Source organism: Anabrus simplex, chromosome 1, assembly GCF_040414725.1.
Source record: "Anabrus simplex isolate iqAnaSimp1 chromosome 1, ASM4041472v1, whole genome shotgun sequence".
Classification (NCBI taxonomy): domain Eukaryota; kingdom Metazoa; phylum Arthropoda; class Insecta; order Orthoptera; family Tettigoniidae; genus Anabrus; species Anabrus simplex.
Genome location: NC_090265.1, coordinates 1,569,828,667 through 1,569,844,292, shown reverse-complemented (window position 1 = coordinate 1,569,844,292; position 15,626 = coordinate 1,569,828,667). Strand labels below are relative to the sequence as shown.

The window sequence follows — 15,626 nt, the reverse complement described above, 5'->3', positions numbered from 1 at the left end:
TAGTACTCGAACTAAGGACTTCAGGGTCTGTTTCGTCGTCACAAACATCACTGCCATCAATATCACTCTCTAAAACACTATCTATTAGCTTCCGTATTCCTTCTTCATCAACACCAGCACATCTGCTTGACGCCATGATGGCAACTGACAAGAGCGAATTTATATGGAAAAAGATTCTCTTATCTCATGTTCCGGAAGTGTGCGAGAACCTGGTGAAAGGGAAAAAACCGAAGCCACATGTGTAAACTTCAGCTCAGAATGCATATAAGTGGTGTCTGTGGGTTAGTGACTGAACTACATGGATTGATGTACAGCTGTGCATCGCCGCGAGCAGAGCTCGTAATTTGATTCATATGCCACGAATAACTATGACGAGCTAGGGTGGTCAAATGATGTGATTGGGTTAACTGGGATTGGAAGAATGTTCAAAATTTGTTCCATGGCTATTCTCTTCTCATAAGGGATGTTACGGAACACAAACACTTTTCTGCTTTGTAGGTGCAAGAATTTGACATCCATATTCTATGAACCAACATTTGTAGCCACCGCAACATACTGCCTCGTATGCTCTTTATTTCCAAACTTATAATCTGCAACTAGGAAAGTCCCTTCTTGCAACACTAGAACATCATTACCTTCATCATGTGTCTCATCACTTTCACTGCTATTGCCAGTACTTGCTAGTGCACCTCTTTCATCTTGGTGGAAGTCAGGGCCCAAAACTGACGTCCCAGGAAGAACATTGAATTTTTTTAAAAATCTCTTTATCAAACTGACTTTTTATTAAATACCGAATGTCCATTTTCGTGAAAGGAAATCTCCAGCGGGCATTCCTGATAATACTTTGTTTCAGCATTTCCTCTTCTTCCCAATTTAGCACTGATTGTCCTCCCCATTTTTTTGGAGGAATTTTCTACACTGGACCTAGGTATACCACACAGATTACATGCTTTCCTACATGATACCGTGCCACACTGAATATCACGTACAGCTTTTTCACTTAGTTTTGGGTCATATTGACACCTTGAAGTAGCACCTTGCTTTTTCGGCATTGGAAGCTGTAAAATGGTTTAAAAATCTCTTTCTCATTTTACTTCTGTATTGAAAGGTGGATAAACTCATACCTATTCTCCTGAATACATGTCCATACAGATAAAACATGATGTCCTTAACTTATGATTTTTGGTCATCATCATCATCACCACCAATGTCCCACTCCAGTCACCTGGGTGTGGTTAACAAGCCTCCTCCACACCTTTCTGTCCCTCCACTTTTCTTGCTCCATTACTTCCGCCACATCCAATCCAGCTTGTCTAATGTCCTTCCAAATCTGATCCATCCACCTTCTTCTCGGCCTTCCAACTGGTCTCTTTCCCTTAACTTCTTTTTCCAATTCCCTTCTAGCAACCCATTCTTTTCCCATTCTTTTTACATGTCTGAACCATCTCAGTCTTGCTTTCTGTATGTTCTGTACTAACGGTTCTATATTTAGTTCTTTTCTGATCATAATATTTTGAATTATCTCTCTTCTTGTCTTTTTAATCGATGTTCTTAAAAATTTCATTTCTACTGCTTGGATCTTACTATCTTGCCTCTTCTTAGTTAGGAGCGTTTCTAGTCTGTATGTTACAATTGGTATGAAATACAGTTTATATAATGTTAATTTCATTCTGTTGGGTACTTTGTCACCCCCTAAAAGCTCTCTGACTTGACGATAAAATGTTGTACCTTTACTTTGTCTGTTATTAATTTCAGGGATGATTTCATTACTTCCATTAATAATGCTACCCAGATATGTAAATTGTTCTACATTCTCTAACCGTCTCCGTCCATGTTCACATGGCTTCTCTTTTTTCTCTTTTCCACAGAGCATGACTACAGTTTTCTTTTTACTAATTACCATTTCAAACTCATTCAGATTTTCATTCCAAATGTCCAGTCTCCTTTGTACTTCCTTTTCTCCCTTTCCCCAAATCACCACATCATCTGCAAATACCAAAGCATTCACTTCCTCACTACTGATACTCTGTTTCACACATTTTATGATTTCATCCATCAATAAACAATAATGGCGACAGTGCACTTCCTTGCTTGAGACTTTTTTTTTTTTGTATAAAATGTTTCAGAGTCACCACTCCCCACTTGTACAGTGCTTTTACTCTCACGATACAACATTTTTATCTTGTTAATTAATTATTTTGGTACATTCCTTTTCAGTACACATTCCCATACATGTTTTCTCTTAACTGTATCATAAGCTTTTTCCAAATCCAAAAATACGAATATGATTTCCTTGTTTCCTTTCCAGATATTTTTCCATTATCGTTCGCACTGTAAATATTAAGTCTACTGTAGATCTATTTCGTCTAAAGCCATATTGTTCTTCTCTTAACTGTGTTTCTATTATATCCCTCAGTCATTTGTGTATGACTATCCATTACTTTAGCCCATGTAATAATGGGTTATACCTCTATAATTTTCACATTTCTTCCTATTTCCTTTTTTTAACAATGGTACAATGCTTCCTTGTTGGAAATCTTCAGGTATCTTTTCAACCATATGGCATTGAGGGCTCGGTATAGCCACTGTAGTCCAATGATTCCTGCTGCCTTAATCATATCAGCATTGAATTAGTCTTTTCCACTTGCTTTACCTTTGGTCATTGCTTTTACTGCCCTTTTAAGTTCCAACCATGTTATCACGTTCTCTTCTTTTTCTCCATCTATTATTTCCATTTTCTTATCTCCTTCCTCCGAGCAGTCATCCTCATTATAAAGATTTTCAAAATACTTTGCCATCACCTTCTGAAGACTATGGATGTACTATGGATCCATCTTCCCTCTCTAATGCCACGATTTATTCTTTTCGATTTTATTACTCTGTATAATAGTTTCCGATTTCCTTGATTATCTTGCTCAATTTTGTTGGTAAACTCACACCAACATTTCTCCTTTTCTTCCTTGATACTCCTCTTGTATTCTACATGTAACATTTCTATCTTTTTCTCATCCCTCTGATACGTGTTTTGCTTATCCATATCCATTTCTTTCTACACCTTGTTCCTTTCTTTTATTTCTGTTTTTATTTTGTCTGTCCAACACAGTGTCTCCTTTCCCTTTAACCTTTGCTTTTGTTCTCCCGCATACCTCAATTGCTGCTTACACAAACGTCTGTCTTAAATTGTCCCACTCTTCTTCTCCACTTCGCTCAGTATTTCTGTGTTAGGCAACTTCGTTTCTATACAATCTTGGAATGCCATTCTTTTATCCTCCTCCTCCAATTCCCAAATCCTGATCTTTGGTTTCTTCTTCAATACAATTTTAGGGATTTTCACTTGTTTTAATTCCGCAATTAATAATCTATGATCACCTTCCATACTTTCACTGGGGATTATTTTCGTATTCATGATGTATCTACCCCATTCTCGGTCTGTAATTATAAAATCGATGAGTGTTCCATAGTGTCCATCCCAACTATATCGGCTGATCTCGGCCATTCCTCTTCATAAACCACGTGTTCTTTATTATCAGATTATTTCTGATACAAAAGTCCAACAGTTTCTCTCCATCTCCATTTCTATCGCCATACCCATGTAGGCCCAGAACATTCATATCCCATTCTATCAGTTCCCACATGAGCATTCAGATCCCCCTTTATCATGATCCCATCTCCAACAATGTGTGTTTCCAGTTCATTGAGGAACTCTCTTTTTCTTCCACGCTACATCCTATCTGTGGAGCATACACCTGTATTATCTTCTGTAGTTCCTTGTTTACATGTACGTGCATTATTATAATTCTTTCATTTACATACTTAATTTCAGCTATTGGTTCAACATTCTAATTCACTATAAATCCCACTCCATTTCCTTTCTCTTTACTGTATCCATCCAGTACAAGGTGTACCCTTTTCTTAGTTTCTTCATTACTTTTCCTTTCTATTTTACTTACTTTAATCCCAGGATTTCGAGTTTTCGTCTCTGCATTAGGTCAATCAATTAATTCTCCTTCCTATTCATTGTTGAAATATTTGTTGTTCCAAATCGGATTTTGTTCTCTGATCTAACACTTGCACGAACATCAGCATTACCATCATACTGTGCAACTGTAGTCAGAGACTTGTCAATCCCATTTCTATTTTAACCTTCCATCCGAGGCTTGTATTGTAGTTGAAAGCAAGTACAAATTTACTCATCTGCTGACCTGCTAAGCCTAACGCATCTGAGGATTTTCTTTTGGGGTTTACTCCCTTAGCCTTTGAAGATCCCTCTTCTCCACAAGGCAGTGGTTTCCTCTTCTAATTTTCCCCAGAGAGGATGGGTTGCCTCATCCACCATCTTCGCCATTTCAAAGGTGTCCTTCTCTGCCTAAGATGCTGTTAAGGTCTTCACTTATAACCCTGGGCATGGGTTCCACGTTATACCCCATGAGACTGGGTCCCTGCCTGAAATTAGTTCTCCTTCACACCGGCCTACTGATGGGGAGGATACCCACCCCCGCAACGTGGATGCGCCAGACAAGAATTACTCAAGTAAAAGATAGGGAAGATGACCCTATCTCCCTTGAGCTGGGTTAATGGTTGTGTATAATGCCACAACCAATGATTCTTGGTAATGTCCGAAATTACCCCAGACTGCTTTCAATTTTCAATAAAATGTGTGCAGAACACTACTCTTCACTAAAACACACCAGAGTTCCACAGCAAGCATCTAAACACTTCAGTTAACTGATCTCATTAAGGGACACTGGGACTGAAATTTTGGCGAAATATATGTAAAATATTGATTTTCGGCTTTTTCCATATTAATACACCCCTAACCCCCGCGGATCAGATAGCAGTGTCTTCATCCAAATTCCTCCATTTTTAAAGCTCTAGCGTAGCTTTTAAATGCCTGGCGTGCAGTCCTTTAAACGCCCACTTTCGTTCGACTCACGATCAGCACACATTAGTGGTGTATTCAAGCAGATTTCACGATTTCATTTCATAAGAATAATTCAAAAAGGCCTCCTACATCTGTCGGTCTGCTTTTTGCTGCTTTCTAGTGGAGGAAGTAGGCACTTTTACTACGTAAACTATATAAGAACTACAAAAGTTTGAAAAATCTGAATAAAAATTACAGGTGGTGGTGTCGCCTTGCATAATATATTGAGTAAATTTTTATGCCTATTTTCAAAGACAGTGATTACTTATTAAAGAAATATTTATTAGTTTCAACATTATTTATGACTATTTCCGTACATACCATGTGCAAATCCTGTTTGTTTACAAACAAGTTGTTTTCCAGTTTGATTGTGTTGAGGTATGCGAGTATTTTCTACTATTGTTTGGTGTTGTTCTGTGGTGAAATGCATACAATAAGTTCTCGGTGGCATAAGCCAAAATCCAAAAGTCGGAGAAAACAAGAAATTTCTTTGAGATTCTCAGCTGGCAATACAGGTTATGAGCATTGTCCATTATTTTAAAAACTTGCTTTTTTCTCTGTTTCACTTTTTCAGGCATTCAAAATGTTACACGCATCATAAATCTTATGATATTGCTTTCAAAATTTGCAGTATTATCTTCATTGCATTGACTATAAACCTGCGGATCGATTTTTGTATTGCACTTTTGGTCTGGCTGCAAAAAAATTTCAAACTTAAAAAATTGAAGATTTTTTGTAGATTAAAAACTTGGATATGAAAAAAATTTATTTCTTCATACTCATTAATGCAATTCAAAAAAGAATCCGTAGGTTTCTTCCAATTGTATTAATGCAATAGAATATTACCTAAAAGTTACACTATCTTGATTGGTTTAATGCGGCAGACCTTTATAAATATTGAATAATTTGCACATGAAAATGTATAAAATAATTAATATCTCAAGAACTAATCAACTTGCAATGCTCAAATTTACCACAGTGGTTTATGTTATGACTATTCATAAGCATACAAAATTTCAAAGCTGTATCTCAGTTTACATAGAATTTGGAAATTTCAGTCCCAGTGTCCCTTAAGAACTGTCGTTATAAGCATACCTTCTGGTCACGACAATTGAAAGTATCCATTTAACGATAATACATTAACTTTCAATAATGACAGCGCTAACTGCAAATCGCCCAAGATATCAAGTCAACTCATAATAAAAACTGTGCAACGCAGGAAACATCATTTCAAGTACAAAAAAAAAAAAAAATTTCAAGAAAGTGAAGCAGCAGCAACTCATTGCTAGCCAACAAAAAAACGACAAATCTACCACACTGTTACTATTATCGTTATTATTTATTTATTTATTTATTTATTTATTTATTTATTTATTCATGTCCTTCTGTACATGGCGGGGCTCAGGCTATGAAGCCTGCTACAGTAGAACCTCGATAATTAGAAATCAGTTAATTCAAAATCCCGCCTAATTCGAAGAAGCTCTCGTTCCCGGAAACATGAGATACAGTTTTGCATGTTATTTAAATTGTTTAATTCGAAATACGGATAATTCGTAATTCGAAGAATAATGTCGGCCCCATTACCGAAATTCAGACTTTTAATTCGAAACTGCCTTTACATTTTAAAACAATAGTATTTTACAGAGTAATTTCAACTTGAAATTTATCCGTGTCATAATAGAACGCATGTTCGGGAACGTAGAGGGGTAGCTTTCCGCACTTACACTCACTTCGGTGGGTCTACATGGGGTCTACAGCGCGCTTCACGATTGCTATGTTGAATGAAATCGGAATTCTTTTGTATTCAACCTTTTAAGGAACGCCGTAATATCGCGCAACAGGCAGTGTGCTGAAAAACAGAATCCGCGAACACTGGCGATGCCGACAGTTGACGAAAAAACGTGGCTCATGTAATAAATTCGTAGGCACCGAAGAATATTGTCATTGCCGATGAAACTGCATTGCTTTATTTTAATGCGAGCCCGAACGGTCTTATGGTTTTAAAGGAGAAAGTGCCAGCTGGCGAATCATACAAGGGTGGGGGATGGGGGTCATTGAAATGCGTTGCAATGCACATGGAAGTAGGAAACTTTATCCCCTTGTCATAGGAAAGTGCGATAACCCACAATGTTTTAAGGGCTTCGGGCATTTTCCATGCCAGTACAAAGCATCTAAAAATTCAAACAGTACAGAAATCCAAAAAACATTTGCACACAGGAACCAGCATAATTTAGCCTCGTCTTTGAATTGTGTGATTTTTTTCTCTCGTTGCATGAGGTTATGCTTGCTAGTGATTTATCCAAGTGCATTATTTGAACATTGTAAATGCACCTTGTTGGATACATTCCGGAAATCGTTTTTTCCATGGCATTTGAAAGGTTTAAACTGTGAATCAAGGTGATAGCATGTATTAATGGGTCGTAGAATATTTTATGACGCAGCAAGTGTTTACATTTCTAAAGTACGAGAGAAGTGCCATGGCGGGAAATCGTACAAGGTTAGAGTCATAGGAAAGTTCGATTTTAAGGGCATCGGGTACTTTCTGTGTAAATATAAGGCATCAAAAATGCATACAGTATAGTAATCCGATGAATAAAACCCCTGCACATGGGAGCCAGTATAGATTTCTCCTGTCTTTGAATCGTGCTTTTTTTTCTCTTTCTTTCGTTGCGTGAGGTTATGTTTGCCAGTGAGATATCCAAGTGCATTATTTGAATACTGTAAATGCACCTTCTTGGATACATTTTGGAAATAGTTCTTTTTTCATGGCATTTGAAAGGTATAAACTGTGAATCAAGGTTAACTGTATGCAGTAACGGGCCTTAGAATATTTTGTAACGCGGAAAAGGTTGGTACTTCTGAATTGCGAATTGGCGGTTAATTCGAAATCACGTAATTCGAAGTCCGATTTTTTAGTCCCAACGACTTTGAATTAACGAGGTTTTACTGTATTATGCCAAACCATACAATTATGCACCTGCATAAACATAATAATACATTGAACATTATAACTACAGTGAAACCTCGGAATGCGAGTAACTTGGTCTAGGAGTGTTTTGCAAGACGAGCAAACATTTTAAATAAACTGTAACTTGATATAGTGATGGGACATTCGATTCATTTTACTGAATCGATTCATTTGACTCCGTTCACGTTACTGAATCGATACAGTGATCCGATTAACGGCTTATTGGTCACCGCTCCTACTGCATCTGTGTAGTACGTGCTGGTAAGACAGCAGCAACAGCATTCAGTGCTCACAGCTGCCATCTGGTCTTCATACTATGAACTCCTTTCTTAGAAAAAATGCTAGTTACTCTAATACATCGAAGGTTTCCGGCGACGCAGGGTAGGAAAGGTTAGGATTAGGAAGGTAGCAGCCACGGCCTGAATTAAGGTACAGTCCCAGCATTTCCTGGTGTGAAAATGGGGAAACTACGGAAAACCATCTTAACGGCTGCAGACGGTGGGATTCGAACCCACCATCCCCCGAATGCAAGCGAATAGCCACGTGATATTAACCGCACGACAACTCGCTCAGTCATTTTTGAAAATATGTATTTTTCTTTCAGCTGAGGATTTTTTTAATCGTCATATTTTGTATAGGCTACCCGAGACGTACAGTAGCCCGCTGGTTTTCCGATTCAACATAGCCTACTGTTATTGTGTCTGTCTTGCTGGTTATGGACAATGCTCCTGCTCATTCTTACTTACTGGAGGAATTCAAGTTCGTTAAGGTTAAGTTCCTTCCTCCCAACACTACTACATTACTCCAGCCTATGGATCAGAAAATCATTTCGAACTTCAAGAAGCTATACACCAAAGCACTATTTCAGTGATGCTTCGAGGTGACCGAAGGAACAAACCTTAACCTCCGAGAGTTTGGGAGAGATCGTTTCCCCATCGTGAAATTCCTGAAGATCATCGATAAAGCCTGGGATGGAGTCACCAAGAGAACTCTCACTTCCGCTTGTGGTAGGCTGTGGCCTGACTGTGTTCTTGTACATGACAGAGGATTGTTGGTGACAATGAGCCGCCGATTGTCAATGAAATTGTGTCCTTAGGGAAGACTATGGGGCTGGAGGTGAACGACATGAACATTCAAGAGCTGGTGGAAGAACATAGCCAGGAACTGACCACAAACGAACTGATGAACCTGCATCGCGAACAACAGGAGGAGGTTATGGAGATCTCGTCCAGGAAAGAGGGGGAGGAAAAGTCAATGCAATCTCTCACTTCAAATGAGATTCGGGATGTGGGAAATGGTGCAAAATTTTGTAGAAAAACACCACCCGAATAAGACTGTAGCAGTAGGAGCGACGAATCAGTTCAATTACAATGCAATGTCACATTTTCGTGAAATCCTCAAAAAGAGGCAAAAACAACAGTCATTGGACAGGTTCCTCGTTAAAGTTGCAAGAAAATAAAACAATTCCAGTGAGCCAACAGATAGCAGTGATTCCGTTAATGAAATTCGTGCTACACAGTAACTCTTCTCATGTCATCTCTCATCTTCCTCACACCAAGAATGATTCTATTGTAAGGAAAAAGTGCATTTTCATTTGTTTTACGTTATACTTTGTTTTAGAAATGGTATGCGAATACATATTTTTGTGTTGTGGATGAATCATCTGCGTTTCAATTGTTTCTTATGGGAAAACTTGCTTTGATATACGAGTGCTTTGGATTACAAGCATGTTGCCGGAACGAATTATGCTCGCAATCCAAGGTTCCACTGTACTTTAAATTAAAAATAAGTTTAATACATGCAACTACTGCAAGCTATTGAAATACTGAACAGATAAACGTTGACTCAAATAAGTGTAAATAACAAGGATAATGGGCGCCACCTGCAAAACAATTGCAGGAATATTTAATTATGTAGAGCAACGAGCCACTCCCTCTCCCAAGGCGACGGTCATCAGGCTGACGAGGCTCCAGACTTACTTTATAACCTTACCTGTTGCTATATAACCCCTGAAATTAAATTTGGGTAACATAACAGGTTCAGCCTTACTCCACTGACAAAAGACTCACTTTAAGTTTGATTCTATGACTTTACTCCCAGAATAAGAACTAATATGTGACAAACACCAACAAAAATCAACACTTATGCAACCCACTTAGTGCTTGCCGTTTACATAGAGCAAATATACACAATACTACCCAACAAAATCATATCTTCACGAGATTTACTCGTTTGTCGTTTACAAAGGCCAATTACAAACCACTAAAATCACCAATAAAATAAAATATCATTTAACGAGACCAACTCGTGTTTGCCGTCTACAAAGGCAAATTACAAACCACTAAAATCACCAATAAAATAAAATATCATTTAACGAGACCAACTCGTGTTTGCCGTCTACAAAGGGAAATTACAAATCATTAAAATCACCAATAAAATAAATAAAATATCATTATACTTTTAACATACCTCCAGGTAAGAGCCCCACTGCACTCCACTGTTACCGTGAATCCTAATCTGGTAGAGAAAAGTACGACGACTATTTCTCTACATATGGATGCAACCTTCTTTACGAAGAGCATCCCTAACCTTATTTACACTTCTTCGTCGACGTCTTGAATCCTTTCCAATTGCCAGCTGGACAGAAAGCGTTACATGTCCGGAGGCAAACAAACAGCAAAATTCTCCATCAACTGAAGCTGCATACTCGGCTGACAAGTTACAAACAAACACTTTCTTTTACAGAAAGTCCACTGCAAAGCCGGTAAGTCGTCGTGATTATACCATGTTCACTCCGTAACAGATACTCACGAACAATAGCAGATCGCATAGCAAACTGCACAAATACGTAGCTCCCGCAGACCGGTACAAATGAGAAACACACAGAATCAGCATCAGAGTCAGACTCAGAATAAGTATCAGAATCGGAATGAGAATCTCTCGCCGCACACGCGGACACACTTCTATAGGCTTGCTACACGTGGTTATAGCATCCTGAAAAGTTTACTGGTAGCAACGCTCTCACAGGCACTTCTTCCCGCGTCACTCAGTCAACCCAAACCTCGCTCAAAACAAAGCCCTCGCATTGGCTATCGAGTATTTGATGTGACATAGAACGTCCACTCATGTATGTCCACATTGATCCACTCCAATTCTTCAACAGATACAACCTGCCGTACCCCGTGTTTCCAAGCCACTTAGTTGCAACACACACAACTGACCTCAACTGTCCTTCCCGATATAGTCGCTGTTTTCCCGGTTGCACAATCCTTACGGCTAGGCCGTATTTACTGACTCTTACCCAAACGGAAATTTATACAAAATATAATGATGCACATAAGCAATATTCCCTAACTACACATTCTTCTGATAATATTACGTTTTTACATTGTAAATAAACAAAATTACATGATTTTAACATTACAAATTATATACAAAAATTTTCTAACCTATAAACTCGGGGATCGTACATACGTACGTTACATACAATTTAAAATTAATGAAAATTGTAATTTAACTGAAATTAAAGTATCATAATTTTAACTTTTTAAATGAATTTATAGTATTTACTATTATTAAAACTATATCTCAAAAAATTTAAATTATAATGTTACTAACCTTACATTTACATTTTATTCATTTAACTCAATAATCTAACATTTGAGGGTGCTTCTTAAGAGTAAATTAATCTGAATGTAGGTAAAATCTCCAGCGCATTCTTCTGAATAGCTTTAGGTTGCTTATATCTCTAAACTCAGCCGGGAAAGAATTCCAGGAATGTATGGTTCCCAGTACAAATGAGCTGTTATACGTACTACTGTGGTGAGTGGGGATGGACAACAGGAATCGTATTGATGACCTTGAAGATGTTCTACCTGAAGGAGAGAGGTAGTTGCAATCTATTCTCAGGTAATCTGGTTTACCTGTTCACAGTATTTTGTGCAGAAGAGAAACAGCATGGTACTTACGTCTATCACATAATCTTAACCAGGACAGCTGATGGAGCAATGGGCTGATGTGGGAATGGAGTGGAACATTTAGAATGAATTAAAAGCAGACATTACGCGCCCATTGAAGTTTAGAACCAAGTGAGCAATATATGTTGTTATAGACTACACCACCAAAATCAAATATATTGGTGGTATTAGTCCTTGAACGAGCAGTTTCCTGGTTTTGACAGGTAGTAAGTCCCGAAAAAACATTGACAAATTTTTGTTACTTGCTCTGACCAACTAAAATACTTACTAAAAATTATTCCAAGGTTCTTAATGGAGTCTTTCAGTGTTATAGGTGTTTCATTGATCTTGATAACCGGTATATTGATGCTTTCTAACTTGGAATGTGCTTTGTTAGATCCTATTATGATGGCTTGTGTCAGCAGCTACTAGTACATTCGTTAATGTTATACAGCTCTTAGTTTAATTTCATGGTTGCTTCTTTTATGTCATTCGACTTGGCATGAATATACAATTGGATGTAATCTGTGTATAAGTGATATTTACAGTTTGTCAGTTATTCTGATAGGTCATTCATGTATAGGGAGAACAGAAGGGGTGATAACACCCCACTCCGTGCTATCCCCATCTCAGTATTTCGCCATCTAGAAATATTATCTCCCACTGATATACATTGTTTATGTCCACTGAGATAGGAACATACCCAGCATAATACATTATTAGAAAATTTAATCATTTCTAATTTGGCTAGTAAAATGTCTTTTTCTATGCAGTCAAATCCCTTTGTAAGGTCGAGAAGAATTAGAATTGTCATTTGTCCCTTATCCACTGATAGCTGAATGTCGCTAGTTACTTTTACTAATACTGTGTTGGTACTGTAATTCAATTTAAACCCCAACTGATATCTGTCAAGTAAGTTTTGACGTACGCGTCTGTCATTTGTTTGTGTACTAGTTTCTCCAGTACTTTTCCTTGTACAGGGAGGATACTAACAGGGCGGTAATCGTCTAGGATTGTGGGGGTACTATTTTTCAGCAAGGGTCGGATGGTGGCATTTTTCCAGTTCTCAGGAAAGTTTGCCGTCATGAGAGAGGTGATAATAATGTATGTTATCGTAGGAAGAATGATATCTAGAATTTTTCCTAAATGGGACAGGTTTATTCCGTCGTGTCCAGTAGACCTCGATTTTATGTCATTGAGGACGCTCTTTACATCACCTGGAGTCACATGAGAGAAGTAGAATGTTTCTCCACCATGTTTTCCCTTTGAAGATATTCAATCAATAGTGGCTCTCTTGGTATTTCTGTTCGTCTGGACATTTCATGAGCTAAACTAATCATTCAGATCGTTCGAAGATACATTACAGTTACTATCCTTTGTCTTTGTTTTATTTAGACCCATATAATGGAGAGTTTTCCATACAACAGCAGAGTTATGTGTATTTAAAATTTTGTACGAGTAGCGTATTTCAACGTTACTTACCATCTGCGTTTTTTTATTTCGGATTTTTTTATAATTCTCAAAGTTTTCCTGTGCGGGATGTTTCACATAGTAACTATAAGCTGCACCTCTGTCTTTCATTTGATCACAAATTTCTTGATTGAGTCAAGAGTTAGAGGGTCGCTTTACTCGAGCAGTACGTAATTATTATTTCTTCTTCTTTTCGAGTTTGTCCATCTATGGATCAGGGAAAGTAACCCTGTGCATTCATCTTGACCCTTATTTTCTTGACTTCCAATAGTCCTTGCTAAAATTTTGAAGCTTCCTCCTTTGTTGTGTTCAGATGTTATTTATTTATTTAGACTGGGAAGTTTTGAATTTAAAATCCTGTATAATATTTTCAGTTAAGTGATCAACTTTGCTTGCAGATTGAGGTGGTTGTAATGGATTTTCAAGGAAAATCGGCCCATTTCTGACTGTTTTCAAACAAAATACTTTTAAAATATATTTTCAAGCATACCATGAACAGGAAGTCCTTCATGTTCAAGTATATGAAATAATTAACAGAACTGGAATTTTCGATGATATACTGGTCATGAAATACAACACACTGAGAATTTTCACACAATGATATTTGGTTCATTCTATAATTGAACAAAATGTTTCAAAGTGCAATATGACTTTTTTTCCCTCTCTCTTTTAATCAATGTTGTGATCTACAGCAAGTTTTCTCTGATGGTTCCTTTTTTTTCAATTCTGTGGAATTAAGGATGGGGAGGGGTAGAGAGCTAACAAGAGTTTTGGCTCACCCATATGGTAACAGCAGAACATCCAACATGAAGTCAGCCAACTGCTTGGCTACTTGCGGTCTCTCATTCAGTCCGAACAATGCTGCACGCTTCTGGGCATCTGCTGGCACAGTTACACTTCCCAGTACAGGCATCAGAAGCAGAAGCAAACTGAAACAACAAACAGGTAAGTTTAAATATAAAAATGACAAGAGTTTTGAAACTCTGTTAGAACTGGGCCAAACAATTTGTCAATAGTGCTCATTTCTTTTCCTCTCCTAGTGGTACATGTATACGTAAAAAGACTAACGAAGATTTTGTTTTTAAATTCCAGAACAAAAAGGGAATAAATTCAAGAGAACAGTAGATTCCCACATGTTCTGGCTGTAGAATACTCAGAAGTATCTACTAACAACAAATGCTCAGGTAAGAAAGCTAACAGGAATGGAATATATCTATATATATAAAAGTGAAAGTATGTTTGTGTTTGTCTCGCATGGACTCCAAAACTACTGGAATGATTCTGCTGAAAATTTGACATTTTGTTCTTATTACTACAGAGACATGGTATGAACGAAATCCAATGGGTAGATTTTTTATGAGTAATTGTAAGTAATTAATTTAATTGCAAAGCCGCATCAAGACTGGATCGACTTGATGGACAGATTGTCACTAGGTGACAGAAACTTACACTGTATCATGATAGACCGGTAAGAAATGTTTATAGGAGAATGGGAACATGTTTCATAAAGCACCCTTCTTGTTAGGAGGTTCATGATAGTGCCTGTTACTTGGAAATAGTAATCCAACATGCCATGATCGAGATGTACTTTCATGTCACAGGACCAACTTTGATAGGTCTGGCTAGTTGAAGAATGTAGCTGAATATTAGATGTGAAAAAATATTTAAGAAACTGTGAAAAGTATTTATCAACAGTGGAATGATGCAAATTATCAACCGCAAGAGCAAATGGGGGCTTGCCGGTGGAGCCCCCAAAGAGCAAAGGCGAGTCTATATAATATAACTGAAAAATAAGTATATAGGCTATGAGTATAATTTCAACATATTCTCCTAAACCAATGGAGCAATTTCAACCAAACTTGGTAAACTTATGACTTACTATCTGGAAACGAACAATGCGAGGGGTAAGCCACCCCTAGCAGAGAACCAAGTTTGGTTACTATTTTTGCTATTTGCTTCACCGACACATAAGTCTTATTGCACGTTATAAACTTCATATACGAAATATACGAAATCACGAATGTTTTCAAGAAACTTAATATGAAAGTTTCTTTTAAAACAACCAGTAACAACGCCCATCTTTTCTTTAATCAGCACACTATCAATAACGGCAATAGCAAATTTCAGAAATCAGGTGTTTACAAATTAAAGTGCCAGCAGCGTTCCACCGGTTATATTGGACAGACAGGCCGCAATTTTAACATAAAGGTATAATGAACATGTTAATGCGTCAAAGTACGGCAGATTCTCAGCATCGTAATCTATAATTTTCATTTCCGTATTGACAAATTACACAATTAGAAATAGGAAA

General features: G+C 37.6%; 1 protein-coding gene across 2 annotated transcripts in view; it reads right to left on the bottom strand.

Moving 5' to 3' along the window:
• The window catches only part of LOC136858532 (proteasome adapter and scaffold protein ECM29), a 925,266-nt gene that overhangs the window by 814,144 nt on the left and 95,496 nt on the right, over window positions 1-15,626 (bottom strand). For both annotated transcript variants that reach the window (XM_067138136.2, XM_067138135.2), the window contains exon 5: window positions 14,095-14,244. In XM_067138136.2, the coding sequence (XP_066994237.2) occupies window positions 14,095-14,244 (150 nt within the window). The remainder of the gene's footprint in view (window positions 1-14,094; window positions 14,245-15,626) is intronic.